Source organism: Plutella xylostella, chromosome 21 (assembly GCF_932276165.1).
Source record: "Plutella xylostella chromosome 21, ilPluXylo3.1, whole genome shotgun sequence".
Classification (NCBI taxonomy): domain Eukaryota; kingdom Metazoa; phylum Arthropoda; class Insecta; order Lepidoptera; family Plutellidae; genus Plutella; species Plutella xylostella.
In genome coordinates this window covers 7,734,313-7,752,112 of record NC_064001.1, presented here as the reverse complement: position 1 = coordinate 7,752,112, position 17,800 = coordinate 7,734,313, and the positions used below count along the sequence as shown (strand labels likewise).

The 17,800-nt window shown below is 36.4% G+C and overlaps 2 protein-coding genes across 4 annotated transcripts; both read right to left on the bottom strand.

Moving 5' to 3' along the window:
- Positions 1-932: 932 nt before the first annotated feature.
- Positions 933-3,672, bottom strand: LOC119693218 (valacyclovir hydrolase). Its single transcript, XM_038116045.2, has 5 exons — positions 3,380-3,672; positions 2,909-3,184; positions 2,567-2,720; positions 1,810-2,068; positions 933-1,436 (listed from the first exon to the last, which is right to left on the bottom strand). Exons 1-5 carry the CDS (start codon positions 3,464-3,466, stop codon positions 1,274-1,276), a joined length of 939 nt encoding a protein of 312 aa, XP_037971973.2. The 5' UTR covers positions 3,467-3,672; the 3' UTR covers positions 933-1,273.
- A 6,485-nt stretch (positions 3,673-10,157) lies between these two features.
- On the bottom strand, positions 10,158-13,276 carry LOC105394663 (valacyclovir hydrolase). Of its 3 annotated transcripts, none has more exons than XM_048628627.1 (3): positions 12,134-12,250; positions 11,452-11,710; positions 10,158-11,215 (listed from the first exon to the last, which is right to left on the bottom strand). In XM_048628627.1, the coding sequence occupies exons 2-3, from the start codon at positions 11,661-11,663 to the stop codon at positions 11,032-11,034; spliced, it is 396 nt and encodes a 131-aa protein (XP_048484584.1). In that variant the 5' UTR covers positions 11,664-11,710; positions 12,134-12,250; the 3' UTR covers positions 10,158-11,031. The 3 variants fall into 3 exon arrangements, with proteins under 3 accessions (XP_048484584.1, XP_048484583.1, XP_048484585.1); XM_048628626.1 differs by lacking the exon at positions 12,134-12,250 and adding an exon at positions 12,870-13,000 and having other exon boundaries at positions 10,159-11,215; XM_048628628.1 differs by lacking the exon at positions 10,158-11,215 and adding an exon at positions 12,870-13,276 and having other exon boundaries at positions 11,593-11,710; positions 12,134-12,409.
- Positions 13,277-17,800: the final 4,524 nt, after the last annotated feature.

Sequence of the window (17,800 nt, the reverse complement as noted above, 5' to 3'; positions counted from 1 at the left end):
CGATACATCGAGGCGCTGAAGTGCCTAATGACACTGAAACGATTACTGTCCAAGTATAGAACCAGCCACAAGATCTATCCATAGGCAAAGGGGCGTGAGGGAAGAGGACGTAATTTCTCCGATACTGTTCCGTGATGCATTGGAAGATGTATTAAAACTCTGGACTGGAAAGGACTAGGCATCAATATCAACAGTGAAAGCATATTGTCATTTTATTTTGTTAAAAAAATGCACATACGTCTATATGACATGGCGATAATTATTTGAATGCGCCCCACTGATTCTTATACGCCGTCTATACGCCTCTCTGACATGGCGAAAATATTGAAATGCGTCCTACTGATGTTTATACGCCGTCTATACGCCTTTTTGACACGACACAAAATTATTGATACATCGTATACGCCTTTATGTTATTTATGAATATCTCAAAATCTAGTTTAATGAAAATTTCAAAAAAATTACAGAACGTGTATTACTAGTATAGGAATCGATTGGCATGAAAAACGCAAAATCGATTTTTTGCGCTTACGCCCCTTTGCCATGAAGCCCGCGATATATCAGTATTTTTTAATTACTAATGTTTATCCTGGCTACAACAAACGATAAGATGATTTTAGTTTTTAAGAGCAATTCAGTTTTTAAGGTTTCCTAAAACGTGACATAACATAGCAGTCGTTAAGCCTAGTCAGAGGCCTTCGGGCGGCTTGAAAACATCTGACAGTCGGGTTGCCCACTTACCCGACAACTCTCTCAGCACAAGCTTGCTTGTGTTGGGGTCCACCAACCCGCACTAGGCCAGCGTGGTGGCCTAGGACTAAACCCTGGTGGGGACGTAATGGGTCGTGATGATGAATGATGAACTCTAGCACACTGTTTTGTTTGACACCACCATTTACAGGTCCACCCTGTATTAGAAATAATACAATACATTATAGAAATTAATTTTATTGGGCACCAATTAGAGGTAAATAAAACTTACACAGTTACTTACTAGACTAGCAACTATAAAAGATCGCCTTATCGCTAAGAGCGATCTCAGACAGCTTTCCGTAAAACACAAAATTCATTTGAAACTAAATCAGATACCATGTCACGTGTTCCCGATTATAAGATTTAAAACATACTTATCGGTTTCCAGAATATGGCATAGGTACAATCATTCTAAATAGTAATGAATCGATTCTCTAAACAGGCTAATCACTAACATAATTATTTACAGTACTACGAAGTTTTACTTTACTTTAATTGTATCAGTCAAAAAAATGATTTATCAAAAGAAATTGGCTTTTGCTAATTTAATATCCTCTTCATCATCCCTTAAGTTAGTTCCCGACAATTCTTCATCAGCCATCAGGAAATCTTGCACTCTCATGTTAAAGTCTTCAGCATATTTGATTTGATTGCTATGTTTGCCTTCAGGATATACATGTATTCTGTAATGAAACAAATTGAGTTGATCACACAATTGATATTGTCTCCATTTCAAAATATTCATGTCTGGATGGGAATTTCGTAGGAAATAAACACGCGGATGAGTATCTACATAGTAATTATTGTAGTCCGCGTATCATGTAATAACTCAAATACTTGTAAGAAACTTTCCGGGCGAATTAGTATGAAACTTTATCTGAGGTTTAGGCATAATGCTATTAGATACCCTCCAGTAATAATTATTACGAAGGCTAGAATTATTTTATACAGTTGGCTCATTTTAATCTGAGTAACCGGGGCCGTACGAAAAAGTTGTAAGTCTGTGAAAAAATTACAGAAATATAATATTATTATTAGGTATCTTCAATTACTAACCTGGAGTTCTCAATTAAGGCGTGCAGTAACCAGGAATTCTCAACTTTAGTCAACGGGTCTTTTTGTCCGCATATCAGTTGTGTGGGACACTTGATGTCTTTCAGCAAGTGGAGGCAGACATTGCCACGTTGTTCTTTAAGTATACGTTCATTAAAATCATTAAATTGTCTCCACAACTTGGGTAAGTTTTCTTTTCCGTATACGCCGTACAATATATTTTTTTCTTTCTCATTCCACGTTTCTTCTATACAATCAAGACCTGCAAACCATTTACAAATATATAGAGGTTTTGTAGAATACCTACAATTATTTAATTCACATTGTTAAACTTTAGCATGGAAGAGCAAGGACTGAAAATGAAAAATATGTGGGAAACATTAACTGACCCACTGGAATTCCAACCATAAGGTTGCACTCTGTATGAGGGAGAATTAATCGAAAAGTGTCAACTTTCCTGAAGAAGACACAAACCTCCAGACTTTATATCGTTCTAGAATATATAGGTATTGCATAAATCATGAATGCAATCCTTTCATCCTTACTTTAAAGGTGGGTACTGACCAACGTTACGAGGTGAAATATAACATGTTACACAGCGATCATTGGTGTAGTCAGTACGTAGTGTTACGGGGAAACCAGCCGCCCGTTGCTAGCTTTGAGTGCTCCACCCGGCTGTCACATGCTCGCTGGGAATGTTTCATTACAGTCCGTTACGTTGGCTAGTACCCACCTTTAGAAGGAAAAGAAATACACTTACTTCTGGAATACTTGTACTCATCGGGTAGGATGAAGGCATGTGTGGAGGCCAGCACAAGTTTCTTCACCAGACGCTGATGCAGAGCCGCCAGCACCATGGCGGTGCGGCCCCCGGAGCTGTAGCCCAGCACCGACGCAGACTCCACCCCTAGTGCCTGCATACAACAAACGACAGAGACATTATTTATATTAAGTTCACCAATTCGCAGAACAAAGAATTCCACAATACTCAATTTAGAGGACATCCGATCGTGCGCGGCAAGGCATATTGCATATAAAATTTCTTGCCGTGCGCTATTGGATCACGTTGGATCGTCCGGTATAGACCCGGCTAATAACGTACCTCCATGAATTGTGCGACAGTCTCGGCCTCCACTTCCAAAGGCGGGAAGGTTTTCTCTGGTGGTCTGCTGTAGCCGTTCCCTGGCGGGTCAAAGGCGATGGTGGTGAAGAGGTCTCTGTCGAAGCCCAGGAGCTGGTGCTTGAAGTTGCTCCAGCCGAAGCCAAGGACCCCTGGTATGAGGAGCAGCGTGTGTGGGCCATGCCCCGCGCGCAGGTAGTGTAGGCGGTGGGGGCCCACCTGCACGCGGTGTGAGGAAATGCCTTCATCCAAAGCGACCTGCGAAGATTCAGATTCAACAATCAACAAACTTGCTTGCTTCCATGCTTCGGAGGGCACATGAAGCCGTGGGTCCCGGTTGTTGTTTCGGCAACAATCATATCAGCAAATGCAGAAAATAAATGTTAAATTGAAGTGTCTTATTATTTTATAAAGCTATCTTAATTGTAAGTACTAAGTATATTTAAAGCTTACCTTCGGTTGACTATGGTATGATAATTGAAACATAGCCAAACATTTGGTAGAGCTGCATTTAGTTAATCTTATTACGGCTGAGTTCATATTAATTAATGGTATTCAAAAAGTAAAAAAAAAAAACACTTCTTTAAAACCACCGCTTTCTTTCGACTCGTTTAGATCCTAGAAGGTGGGATATTAGAGGTACAAAACAAAAAAACTTGGAGGCGCGAAAATAAGAACGTCTTTACGTCTAAAGTAATTGAGTTACTTTCTCAGTTTCAAAACATGTCACCGTATGATAAGTAAATAGTAGCGGTGTACATTTTATAGGTAAAAGTGAGATAAACAAGTAAGAGTTTGCCATGGCCATGGCGAATGAAAATGTTATGGACTTCATTAGAACACAATTACTGTATGACGTCTTTACTTTTTAGAAAATAATATTTTTGTTTAGTGAAAAGTCTGTAATTTTATTCAAAATACAGAGCATTCACTGGAGGGAATTCCGTACACAAGAAAAATGAAATGTTTACTTATCATGTGCACTATTTATTAAAATTATTATTATTTACACTTTATTTTACCCAATAAATTATAAAACAATTCAACAAAACTGGTTCACAAACATACAAATTATTAGCATGGAAAATTTAGCACGGTTAATGCCAAAAAACATTTCTTCCAGCAGTTCATGATGATTAGAAATTCGTTAATATTTCAGAGGAACAAAGTATGGAGTGGAAATCATGCAGGACGGGACGCCCGCCCTTCAGTCCACTACGAGAGGCGTATGTCCAGCGGTGGAATCATAATACAGGCTTATTATGATGTAACAAGTCAAGTAGATACATAGAGATAGATAAAGTAACGTGCACATTATTCGAGTATATATGTCGCAGGCATCTGGTTTAATCTCCTGTTTGATTGAACCGCTAGCCCGTTCATTGGATGACGCTATTCAGTTGTATGACTAGGCCGAACGTTGATTGTACAAGTGTCACAAAACGTCCAACTAGTTAGCGGACTTAAAATCAGTCAGGTGGTGAATAAAACAAATATGGCGTCTAACAGCGAACAGCTGACACAAAAAGCACTTGTATTGTTATTTTTTGCAAATGAATTAGCTTTAATGTGCGTTATTTATGTTAAAATAGTGTGACAACATGGATTTACCTATTATTACACCGCCGGCGGATAGTTTCAAAGAAAAAAAATGTGCTGAAAAAAATATCAAGGTACGTTTGGTTAATTTGTGAGATGAGAGCTTTGTAACATCCTTCTTTTTGTTAACTCTTGTCTGGTCATATTCATCCTAACCAGACATTACAAAGTTGCTATACTATATCCCATTTAACGACTTCGCTGAATAACGTTCAGTCAAGACGTTGGACGTTACAGTCAACCACTTGACGAGTTGTTCTTTAGTCATTCAACTGAGTAGCGTCATCCAATGAACGGGCTAGCGGTTCAATCAAACAGGAGATTAAACCAGATGCCTGCGACATATATACCTCATTGTCTTGTTTGTATGTTTATGTTTATACATATAAATTAGCCTTAAAACCAACCTCGTAACTAATGATCTACTTTAACTACTTACCTCATAGATTTAAAATTACTGTTAAGTAAAAATATAAATACAAACCTATGTACGTAAACAAATGTTTGTGTACCAAACTACTCTGGCATGTTATTGTTACATAGTTTTTGGACTGTTATTTACATTAAGATCCACAAACATAATTATAAGAATGTGTTAATAACAATTTGTCTTTGTTACTCATTCAATACACGTAAGGAACGAACGTCAATGGCATGTGGAACTTTTTCATTGCTCGTGAGTGTAAAATAAAATTACTTACTTCGAGTCGTTGGAGAGCGTGAAAATATGATGTTTTTTGACATGAAATGGCTGTATTTTTTATACGTTGTCTTTCTTACCATCGATTATAATTGTAATATGGTTTTTTCAACTCAATATTTTCATGTGTCCCTGAAAAAAGGGTCTTGATACAACAAAATGACCCTTATTTGGTTAACTTTTTATGGCTAAGTGCGAGTTCTAGTCGTGCACACAGGGCTCTGTGCCAACCATCTATTAAGGGGATCCCTAAAGCTAAAATGCTAAAGTCGGCTTGATATACTTGATTAGATTGAAAAAACGGTGGCTTCTATCACATTGATAAAAATATATTTTGTAGCAGAGGGTATACTGAACATGTTAGTTGCTTATAAATTGGTGCAGGATTATAATAAGTATGTTAAAAAAAATTGCAAACACACCATGTCTTTTGCCATTTTTTGACTTATTATGAAAAAACCCTCGAAATCAGAGGGCCCATTTTCATGGAATCTTATATGTATGTGTAGGTAATTAAATTCTTAACAAAGTTACCTTAAAGAGTTGGATTTAATGGACCAGAAGTCAACTTTTTTTGCAAAAAACTAATAAATTCCGGTTTAAAAATGATGACACCGTGACAGATTTCAGATTTCTTCAGTCGTCGCCCTGGTGGCGGCCTGTTAGGAGCGATACCCACGCCATTTTATTTTTTATCAAATATTTCACAAAAACTGATTAAATCAACTAATTATGACTACAAGTATTATAATACATATGCATTTGCTATGGAAAGTTAATTTTCTAATCATTTTAGATGCAGAAAAGCCGAAAATTCTTAGAAAACATTTCGCCTTTTCGATTTGTTTACATTTTTTACTATAGAGTTACAGATGCATAGATAAAGGTAAACATTGCACATAATGACACTTATTAGATTCTCCGAATAAGAACTACACGGTCAATGCAGTATGCCAAAGCGCGAGCCTGTTTATATTCTGAGGGGTAATTTATTTTATTTTAACGGTTGTGTATGGTAGGTAAGCTACACAATATACAGGGTGTTGAAAAGTAAGTTCATAATTTGTTTTATTTGAAACCAAAAACCGTAGTTAATTAAAAATATATATATTTTAAGATGTGGTAGTCTGTACACTACAGGTTGTTAAAAATAAGTAAGTATTTTTAAAAATTGAAGATCTAAAATTTACATAATTTATTAAATCTATTTAACAAGCTTTGCAAAAAAGCGGTTAAGTGCGACTGTATCTCGCCATGAAAAAAATGAAATGTTTACTGTAGCTATGAATTTTATGCGTTACAAGTGGAATAAAATACCGCATAATATTATGTACAACTATGTAAGAGCCTAGTTTTTAAAAAAAAACTCATAAGAAAATATTAAATACACAGGTTTTTTAACCCCTGAAGGAAATAGAGGGGTGTTATAAGTTTAAAGTAAGGGCTGAATTTTTTTTTAAATTAGGGTGATAGGTAATGTATATTTTTAATGATTTTTTCAAATAGATAAATGTTATACCATTTTTAAATTGCCATAAAATTACCTATAGTTATAGTTATAGAAAAGGGCAGGGCTACCAGTGCCCATTCGCCACTGCAACCTAAAAGATCTATAAATTATGACTCCCCATGCCGAGTCTCACTCCAGGCCCAGGTCTTTTATAAACCTGATATTACCTATACAGGATGTTGCAAAAAGGGTATACTGTGCCGAAAGGGTTTGACTCAGGGGTTATTCTGAACAACTTTTGTTCTCCAAGTTTTGGAAATTCTCGAAAAATAAATTCGGTCTCTATAGTAAAAAGTCACATGATCGAATAAGTTTCTATGTAAAAGGTTTTGTTACGTGAATTTTCAAAATTGTAGAAGAAAAGTGGATCAGAATGGCACCTAAATCCACTTTTGGCTAAGCTTTATACCCTTTTTTCAATACCTTGTATAAAATATCGTCAGCGTCACCTTAGATCGTAATCATCGTAACTCCTCGTGACCAAATTTTAGAGGAGACAAAAATACTGTTTTATTTGTAGTTCTAGTTGGCATACTACCCACCTAAAGTTTTTTTTAACTAGCCTAAAAATGATTTGTTTAGACAGTCTATCTTCCTGTTCAACCGCAGCCTGAGTGCCAGTGACTCAATGACTGAAAGGAGGCCATTAGTGCTCCTAAATAAATAAAGCAGGCCTGTAGATTATCTTTCAGTGTACCGACACATCTGATTGCTGTAAGAGCCTGATAAGCTCTTCGAACGAGTCATACCTCTGTGGTGGTACGGTTTCGACCTTTCGGACAGTCAGTTTGGCATCCGAAATGCGGATTCGAATAGTGGGTACAATACTTTGCGTTCGTTCACTGTCGGAGCAGGATAAGAACCACGGGCGAGTTGTTGCGCTGGCTGTTTGCTTAAAAATAGTAACCGCGTTCAACTCTATCCCCTAGAGGGCGAACCTTTAGGGCGGCTCTTGTATACCATCACTTGTCTTCTTATCTGCAGAAAATTGACAGAGGTCATACGTGTCTAACAAGTACATTAAGGATGCGAAAAGAGAGGGTTTGTTTTCACTGAAGAAGTTCAGTTGCGGAGTTCCACAGCGGTAGGTCTTGGACCCCTCTGCTGTGGAACTTGGCATACAACGCGGTCCTGCAAATCAAGCTCGCAAACGGCGTTAGCACAGTGCATTTTTCTAATGTCACACAGGTCGTGAGGTAGGCTGAGAGCCTCCTTCGGGGATGACATCCCAATGATTCATTACGAAAAAAATGCTGCAGCTGTGCTCGCCATGCAGTGCATGGGCTACTTCCGAATCTGGGGGGCTGTTGCAAAGGAGTCCGTTGCCTCTATACGGTACGGGTTCCGTGCGATCTATGATCCTTCCGGGAGCACCTGTCTTGTCAAGTCGAAGAGAATGGCTCGTATTCGACGCAACCTGCAGTACTGGTGGGATTGGTTGGAGGACAGGACAGCAGGAAGCTGCAGCAGCCGTCATGCTGTGATTCGACGCATAGATGCAAAAAAAAGTTGAAAGTAACTTCATGTTAATAAAATATTAGATCTTAATTTAACAACATAACATTGCAAAAAAAAATTAACATTGTTGAGTATGTTATTGTAATTTACTAAAGTAGTAATAAAAACAAAGGCTTATTGCATAGTTTTCGTTCACGTTCGCCTACATCGCACGTTGTATATATGAGAATAAAGGGTATAATTACTAAGTTTTCTTGTTTAAAAATCACGGTTTGGGGTTTAGAGGAAAACAAATGGTAAAATGCGGAATACTGTTTTTTTTTTCGAATAAAGAGGAAAACATGTGAATTCAAAAAACGTTTCTATTGACACCAAAGAGTACTTTTCGCCGAGAAAAGTGGAGTTACAATGTTTGCGATCTAAAGTGATGATAGAACTAGAACTTATTTTTTCAGTTCACCTGCTGTTGAGTGAAATCGTAATTAGGTAAATGACTCCTTGACATGAAAATAACTTTTTTTTTATAATCGTTATAACAAAACCGTTTTTTTTAATACAGCAATATTTGTAGGTGTACTTACAGTGAGCAAAAGAGCGCAGCAAGGTGTAAATTTTTTGGTTTTTAAGAAACAAAAATATTATTTCTATCATATCCCAAATACACATAAGTACTTAAAAAAAAAATACACACTCTCGCCTTGTACTAATGTACTCCCTTGCGGGGGTACTTACATGTTATTATTTTTCTGGTGACCTCCCCATATCCCTTTGCCAGCTACGTAACCTTTTGTGACACCCTGTATATGCAGAGTTCTGCAAACTACTGTTCTGCTTTTGAAACACCAAAAAAAAACAGGTCGTCTAACTAAAAGGTCACGTGACCAAAAAAAAATTATATGAAGAAGCGTTTTTTTCATGAATATAAAAAATTACGTAGGATAAAAGTTTTTCAGAGTGACGCCTGAGTAACGCCCTTTCGGCTAACTATACTTTTTTTATTACACGGGGGCAGAGTTTAATACAACACCCTGAACTATTAAACTCTGATAATATTTTCGCGATTTTTTTACATTCTGATTTCATTTCCTGGCTTAGAAATAACATCAATAACATGCTGCACACGTAGGTTTCGGCATAGTATTAAACCCTTTTTGCAACAACCTGTATAAATATCGGCACGGGTACGACTTTATATATAATTAATTATTAAATATTAAAAATACTTTCAAATAAAAATAAATATTTTCGTATCACAAAACAATATTACTTACTTAGTATATTTTTAACAAAGTGGCATGTCTTCACTTTTATGTTTTCGAGTACTATGTTAAAATTTCATGTCATTGTCCGGAGAACGCCCCGCATACCTCAACCCCCCCTCACTAGATTTGACAGATTCTGATTTTCTTCCAGCTTTAGTGACAGCCTTAAATAGTACTAAGTTACTCCTTTTTTTTTGAGAGCCCTCATAACTTAGTTTTTCTTACTATCTGTATTGATATTAAAAAAGAAGTAAGTTCTATGATACGGATTCGCTTCCGGCTCCTATTCAAGTAACTATAAAATCAGAAGGGCTAGTACGGGGCGCATTTAAGACGTGACAAGAGTTTTGCATCGCTCTCACTCACATCGCGCAGCCTCAAGAACGAGCGCGATGGAGAACTCTTGTCACGTCTTAATAGCGACCTGTGCTACAGGGCCAGTTAATTGCCTTTGGAGATTCATTGAGAGAACGTAATTTCTTACCCCTTATAGGATACCGAAATCCATGGTGATAAAATCGTTGCTGAAGCAGAGCAGTGACAGCACAGTCAGCTCTCCTATGTCTAGGGTAGAATCTAGTCTGTTAAGGATTCATCCAATTATTCCGAACTAGAAATCTATATTATGTTTCAAAAATAAGCTGAGGGGGGGACGAAAGCACACTATATTAATTATGTTCATTTAAAAAAATTGAAAGCAATCTTTATTAACAACATTATACAGAGCACTATAAATAGATAGACATAAAAATACTAAAGTACCTAACAGAATAAAGTTAAATATAAAATTTGAACGAAAATAAGACTTATCTTAAATTAAATAAAATATTATAATAATTATGAATGTCTTTAGTTTTTAGAAAGTGAATCGATCCCTGTTTAACTCTATACGTACATTAACCTCAACCATATAGGTACTTATACATACATAGTTTCGTTTCAAACTAATCGAATTCGCAATGGGACAAATTACTAAAGTGTACAAGTGTACCTCTACATATTAATGAACTTGACTAGTTAATTTTAGTAACCCGTATCAGTTGAAACTGTTGAAAGGCTTGTCACTTGTAAGGACAACTTCGTGAGTAAGTTAGGCGGTCCAAGCTTAACATACCACGCCATACGAGCGTGACTTATTTAGACTTCAGAGCACGGTATCTCTAGCCACTCAGTTTATTGAGTAAGAACTTGAAAGTTACTGTTACACAAAGATAAGGAATTAATTTGTATTTTTTAAATAGGTACTTCTTTCTAATGTATACACACAATAATAGATTAGAATATAATACATGGCAGCAAATAACTTAATCAAACACCACTTAAACAAATGCACATGATAGATCTTGTTCATAATGTATATATTTTATAATTTTATTATAATGCGTATTGTAGACGAGGAAAAAAATACAATAGGCGGCCTGATCGCTATGTTTCAACTCTCCCCCATCCATAAAATACATAGTTCTTCTGAAATTTATTTTGACACCATGTGGAAATTTTTACTGTTTCATTATTTACAGTAGTTGGGATTTTGTTTATTTACTTCAAATTTAACAATCAGTAAAAAATAGTCTCATTAAAAAAAGTTTGCATTCGCTATTTTATTATTATCCTCTTCATCATCTCTCAGGAACTGCGATGTTGTCAGCGTAATCCCCGACAATTCCTCATCAGCCTTCAGGAAATCCTGCACTCTTACATTAAAGTCTTCAGGATATTTGTTTTGCAGGTTGTGTTTGCCTTCTGGGTATATATGTATCCTGAAATAAAAAAATAAATTGATCAAACAATCGATATTTTTGAACGTTTCAAGATCTTTGGTTTGGGATGTCTTAGATAAATGTGCACGAGGATGAGAAGAAATAAACTGAATAGAATATCATTAGAATTTGATTAATGCCATATGTTATGTGATGTACATTTGCCAGTGATTCTCAGATTGATCGTCACCGTAGTCAAATATTTTGTAGCGAAATACGATTTTATCATGACTAACCTGGAGTTCTCAATTAAAGCGTGCAGTAACCAGCCGTTCTCAATCTTAGTCAACGGGTCTTTTTGTCCGCATATCAGCTGCGTGGGACACTTGATGTCTTTCAGCAAGTGGAGGCAGATATTGCCGCGCTTCTCTTTAAGTATACATTCATTGAAATCACTAAATTTCCTCCACAACTTAGGTAAGTTTTCCTTTCCATATACGCTGTACATTATCTGTTTGATTTTTTCATTCCACGTTTCTTCTATACTATCTAGACCTGAAAACCATTTCTAGAAATATTATAAAGATTTTGTCCAATTCATAAATTATTTTTGTATTTATGATTTTGACAAAATTCTTAAATAGACAAGCGTATTAGACACTCGCGCGTTCTCGAGATACTAGAGCTACATATATCCCGTCCAGAGGAACGCGCGTAAAACGCCGCATCCGGATTTAGCTACTTTACTGTAGCCCAGCACCGACGCACACTCCACTCCTAGTGCCTGTATAAATATAACAATAGACAGATACATCATCTATATTATGTTCACAAGTTAAACAACAAAAATTTACACAATCCCCAATTCAGAACGCAATTTGATCGCGCGCGGCAAGGCGTTTTGTATGTAAAATTTCTTGCCGTGCGCGATATTAGATCGCGTTGGATCATCCGATGTGGACCCGGCCAATAACCTACTTCCATGAATTGCGCGACAGTCTCAGCTTCCTCTTCGTAAGACGGGAATGTTTTCTCTGGCGGCCTGCTGTAGCCGCTCCCTGGCGGGTCATAGGCGATGGTGGTGAAGAAGTCCCTGTCGAATCCTAGTAGCTGATGCTTGAAGTTGCTCCAGCCGAAGCCCAGGGCTCCTGGTATCAGGAGCAGTGTGTCTGGACCATGTCCCGCTCGAAGGTAGTGCAAGCTGTGGGGGCCCACCTGCACGCGGTGGGATGAAATGCCCTCGTCCCACTCGACCTGCGCATTCAGATTCAACAATCAACAAAACTTAAAACTCTCTATGAAGAATGATATAGAAGCAAACATTTGAAAGTCGGGGACGAATTCTATCATGATGACGATGCAGTGGTGCTGAAGATACCACTTAAACTCAAAGCATAAGAAAGGTGTTAAAGTTTGTCTGCCTGTAGGTCTGTCTGTCAAGACCGACCAGATGTGCGATAAAGGATTTCTCGGTTCTACTACCCCTATCAAAATAGAGCATGCTCCGATTCCACTGGCTGGCTATCGTAGAACGAGAGCGAGAACACGCGTTTACACATATACTGTAGTTTCCGGAAAGTTAAGTTATTTGTCTGTGCGCACTTTTTTCGTGTAAAGCACTCTTAAGTAAAGTATGATTGAAGTGTTTAATAATGTCTATAGTTATATATAATATAAGTCAATGGTCTATATAATATTATTATGTTTTACTCACCTTTTCTTGACTGTGATATGATAATTTAAACATAAATAAACGTTTGTTTGTGCTGATTTTAGTTAATTTTATTACGGCTGAGTTCATTTTAAAATTGTATTATGTTTTTATAAAGTTTAAAAGAAACTTTTTTTACAGCAGTAACTCTCATATACGTCTTAAATATATGAGAAGGTGAATTTCAGTTTCCAATCACGTCACAGTGTGATAGGTAAAGTGTAGAGGTGTACATTTTTATACGTAAGAGTGGGATAATCAAGGTAAGAGTACGCCATAGCGAATGAAAATGTTATGGTATGGAAGACGTCTTTACTTTTTAGAAAACAATATTATTACCTAGAGATAAGTCTGTTACTTATTAAGCTTGCGCAAAAAGGATTCCGTAAACTATGAAACTGAAATTTTATATCAGGTCCATCATTCATGATGATTAGTCATTCGTTATTAGGTATCTCATAAGTTAGGTGAGCGGTGGTAGCTCAGTCGGGTAAGCGCCCGCTTCTCACGCAAGAGATGCGGGTTCGAAAACCGGCGCTGACATGTACCAATGAGTTCTTTTAACTTAAGTACAATGTACACCGTCGCTCTTACGGTGAAGGAAAACATCGTGAGGAAACCTGCATATCTAGATTTAGCACATCTAGATATGTGAATCCACCAACCCGCAGTGGACCAGCGTGGTCCAAGCTTAGGAAGGCAGTTTAGACCTTGGTTATATGCACAAAGAGAGCCAGGTGCTTACTTACACCCCCACAGAGAATAGAATAGAATAGAATATCTATAAGTTATGAAGTTCCCTAGTTACCAAGTAGAAACCAGGAAGCGGAGCGTGGGACGGTCTTCGGTCCACTGCACATGTTACAGGTTGTAGCTGGCTGAGAATGTATAAGGATAAAGCCATAAGAGGGCCATGTCCAGCAGTGGAAGAATACTGGCTGATTATCATGTGCAAATATACTGCGAAAGCGGATGATTCGCTTGGGAGTCACCTAGGACCACCCCATAGGGCATAAGAATTACAATGAAGAGATCTGACATTTTATGAGAGCAACATAATAATTTAATAAATTTATAATATTGTATACGGAATCCCAAAAAGTTAAGTTGAAATAAATGAAAACTATTTCTATTTACTTATTATGATAACTACATGTAATAGATTCTGTAAGTAAATATCTAAATAACAATGGACACTGTCTAGTAGAAAGGACTTTGTGCGTATGGTTTAGGAAAAAAACATATTAGCTTATAAATATTAATATTTATAACTGTCCTTGAAATAGCTGACATGAAATGTTTACTAGGATTTAAGCGACTACCATTATACAATAACAAACACTAAAAGAATAAAAACGACTTAAAAGTCTTAAAACTTTAGCTCCTATAAAAATCTTCTATTCATAGGTACGGTCAGCTGCATAAGTAGCTAGACACTTCTGTATCTTGTCAAACTGACGAACCGTCAATGTTTCAATGAATTGATGAGCGGTTTTAAACTCAAACTCTCAAACTCAAATTTTTTTATTCATCGTACAAATATAAAATTTTCTGATGAACGTCAATTTTTACAAATTACTCTCCGTTCGGATAAGGGGGGGCTCTTTCTGTCTAAGGAGAAGAACGGAGGCAAGAAACTCCTGAGCCATCTTTTCAAAAAAAGACTTAAAACTAGTTGGTATACAATACATATAAGCTTAATAATAATTATTATAATAATATGAGCAGAGCTAACTACTTATCACAGCCATGCATTAACGTCCTCTAAGTAATCATCAATTTTATAATAAGCTTTTTTACTGAGTTTCTCTTTAATGTAACACTTAAACTTATTCTCTGGCATTTGAGCAACTTCTGCTGGAAGCTTATTATAAAATCTAATACAGTACCCTAAAAACGATTTATTAACTTTCGCCAGACGCATCGCTGGAAAAGCCAGCTTATGCTTGTTCCTAGTATTAATGTCATGATTACTGCCAATTGTATCAAAAGTTGAAATATTCTTTCGTACATACATTAAATTGGAAAAAATGAACTGACATGGAACTGTAAGGATGTTAATTTCTTTAAATAGTTCTCTCAATGAATCCCTGGAACCAAGTTTGTATATAGAGCGGATGGCTCTTTTCTGTAATACAAATATAGTTTCAATATCAGCTGCTCTACCCCAAAGCAAAATGCCATACGATAATAAGCTGTGGAAATAACTAAAGTAAACTAATCTGGCGGTTTCAACGTCGGTCAGCTGTCTAATTTTCCGTACAGCAAAAGCTGCGGAGCTCAACCTTCCAGACAATTTTTCAATGTGAGGTCCCCACTGTAACTTTGAATCTATAGTCATCCCAAGAAAGACAGTATCATCAACTAGGTCCAATTTATTCCCATCTAGAATAATGTTAGTATCGCATTGTCTAACATTCGGCAGTGTAAATTTAATACATTTCGTTTTCTTAGAATTCAATAGAAGATTATTAACGGTAAACCAATCGTGTATGTCAGATAGAATTGAATTAATTTCATTAAAATTATTTTCTCTTCTTTTAACTTTAAAAAGCAAAGAAGTATCGTCAGCAAATAAAACTATATTAGTCAATTTTTCAACCATAAAAGGCAAGTCATTAATATAAATGAGGAATAAAAATGGTCCTAGAATAGATCCTTGAGGGACGCCTATTTTTAGATGAGCCCCCTGTGATTTAGTATTGTTAATATCGACCCTTTGTTGTCTCTTGTCTAAATATGAAGTTATCAAATCTAAAGCCTTTCCTCCTATTCCATAGTATCTAAGTTTCTAAATTAAAGTCTGATGGTCTACACAATCAAACGCCTTCGACAGATCACAGAAGACTCCAATAGCATCGTGATGGTCTTCCCAGGCGTCAAATATGTGCTTAATCAACGCAGTACCGGCATCGGCTGTTGATTTGCCTTTTGTAAAACCATACTGCTGGCTATGAAACAATCGAGCATCATTGAAATGCAAAAGCATCTGACTGAGTATGACCCTCTCAAATATTTTACTCAAAACTGGAAGAACCGAGACAGGCCTGAAATTTGCAGGGTCCTCCATATCCCCACTTTTGAACAGAGGTATAATTTTACTAAATTTCATAAGATCTGGGAACACACCTTCAGCGATACATTTATTAAAGATGTTAGCCAAAATTGGGGCGATTTTATTAATAATAGAAAGAACAAATTTAACTGACATTCCCCACAAGTCTTCAGTTTTCTTCATATTTAATGACTTAAATGTTTTTATAATAGTTAATGTATTAATATATCTGAATTTAAATTCCTTATCGGTTGAAGGTGCGTTCTCCTTCGTCAGGGTTTCAGCTGCTGCAGCCGAAGAATCTAGGTTACACGTAGTCTCTAAAGGAATGTTCGTAAAAAACTCTTCAAAGACCCTCGCCACCGCATCATTCGATGTTATAATGTCATTGCCTACCTTCAAAGATAAATTTGTCTCGCGTGTTCGATTCTTCCCCGTTTCGTTATTAATAATAGTCCAAACGGCCTTAGATTTGTTAGCAGAGTCTTTAATCTTGTTATTAATAAAAATTGTCTTCGCACAGTGACAGACACATTTATACATCTTGCTATATTTCTTCACATAAGATTGAAAGTCAGGTCGGAGTATGAATGTTTTCATCTCATACAGATCATATAATGTCGCCCTGCTTTTGCGAATACCCTCTGTAGCCCAGTCACAAAATTTAATTTTATTGTCAATCAAAACTTCCTTCGTTTCAAAATTACTCTCAAACTCATCAGCTATTATCTTAAACAAGTTACTATACATCTCATTAGAATTGCAATCTAATTTAACATTCGGAAGTTTTTCGTCTAGTTTCTTCAAGTAATTGTCAATTTTCTTTGTAGTAATCGGTCTGCATCTCACCTTAGTTTTATTTGTCTTGTCAGTGTTTACTAAGGTAATGGTCTGCCCACTGTGGTCTGACCTCAGACAATTAATCACACTACTGTCTTTAAACTCACAGTTACAGAATATGTTATCTAGACAAGTGGCTGACGTGGGTGTAATTCTAGTTGGTTCCAGAAAAACATTAAAAAGATTAAATGATTTAAAAAGTAACAACAATTTCGACCCATTAGGAGAGTCACCTAATAGGTCAACATTAAAGTCACCACACACTATTACTTCCTTTTTACTATTGGAAGCTAACCTTAGAACATCCTCCATGACAGTCTCAAAGGTAATAAAATCACCAGTAGGTGGCCTGTAGGTACATACTATTATATACTTATTAAGCTCTGCACATGAAATTTCTATATGGTGTTTAACAGAAAGAGCAACTATATCCTTTCGTTCTTTACATTTACAATTTTCTTTAAGAAATATAAGTGAGCCACCATGCTCGTTGATATTTCTGTTAAAACAGCTTATAAGTTTGTAATTTTTTAATTGGAACATCATTTTATTCTCATCTAACCAATGTTCTGTGATACATAAACAATCAATGTTAAATTTTTCCAAAAATAGTTCTATTTCTAACAATTTAGAAGAAATACTCTGAATATTCTGATGTACCAATTTAAATTCATTCTTAAATGTCTTGTCCTTCGATAGTTTTGAGCCGAGAGAGCAGTGAACTGAATCAATCTTTATATCAACGCTATGATGCTCTCCCGTTGTCTGAAAATCTAATTTAAATCTACTGTACTATTTTCAGTATTACTACTGACGGTGTCAATAGGGACACAAGTTTTCTTCGTTATAATGCTTATAACTGAGTTAATAAGAGGAGCTACTTCTGTAGCTAAACGTCGTTTCTGATTTAAGGACAGAAATAAACTGTCCCAGGTCAACTTAAAATTATCTACATACAAATTAGTATCAAAGAAATTGATACAGTCAGATTTATAACACGCATTGTACATATTTACCTAAACTATTTCCCACCATAATT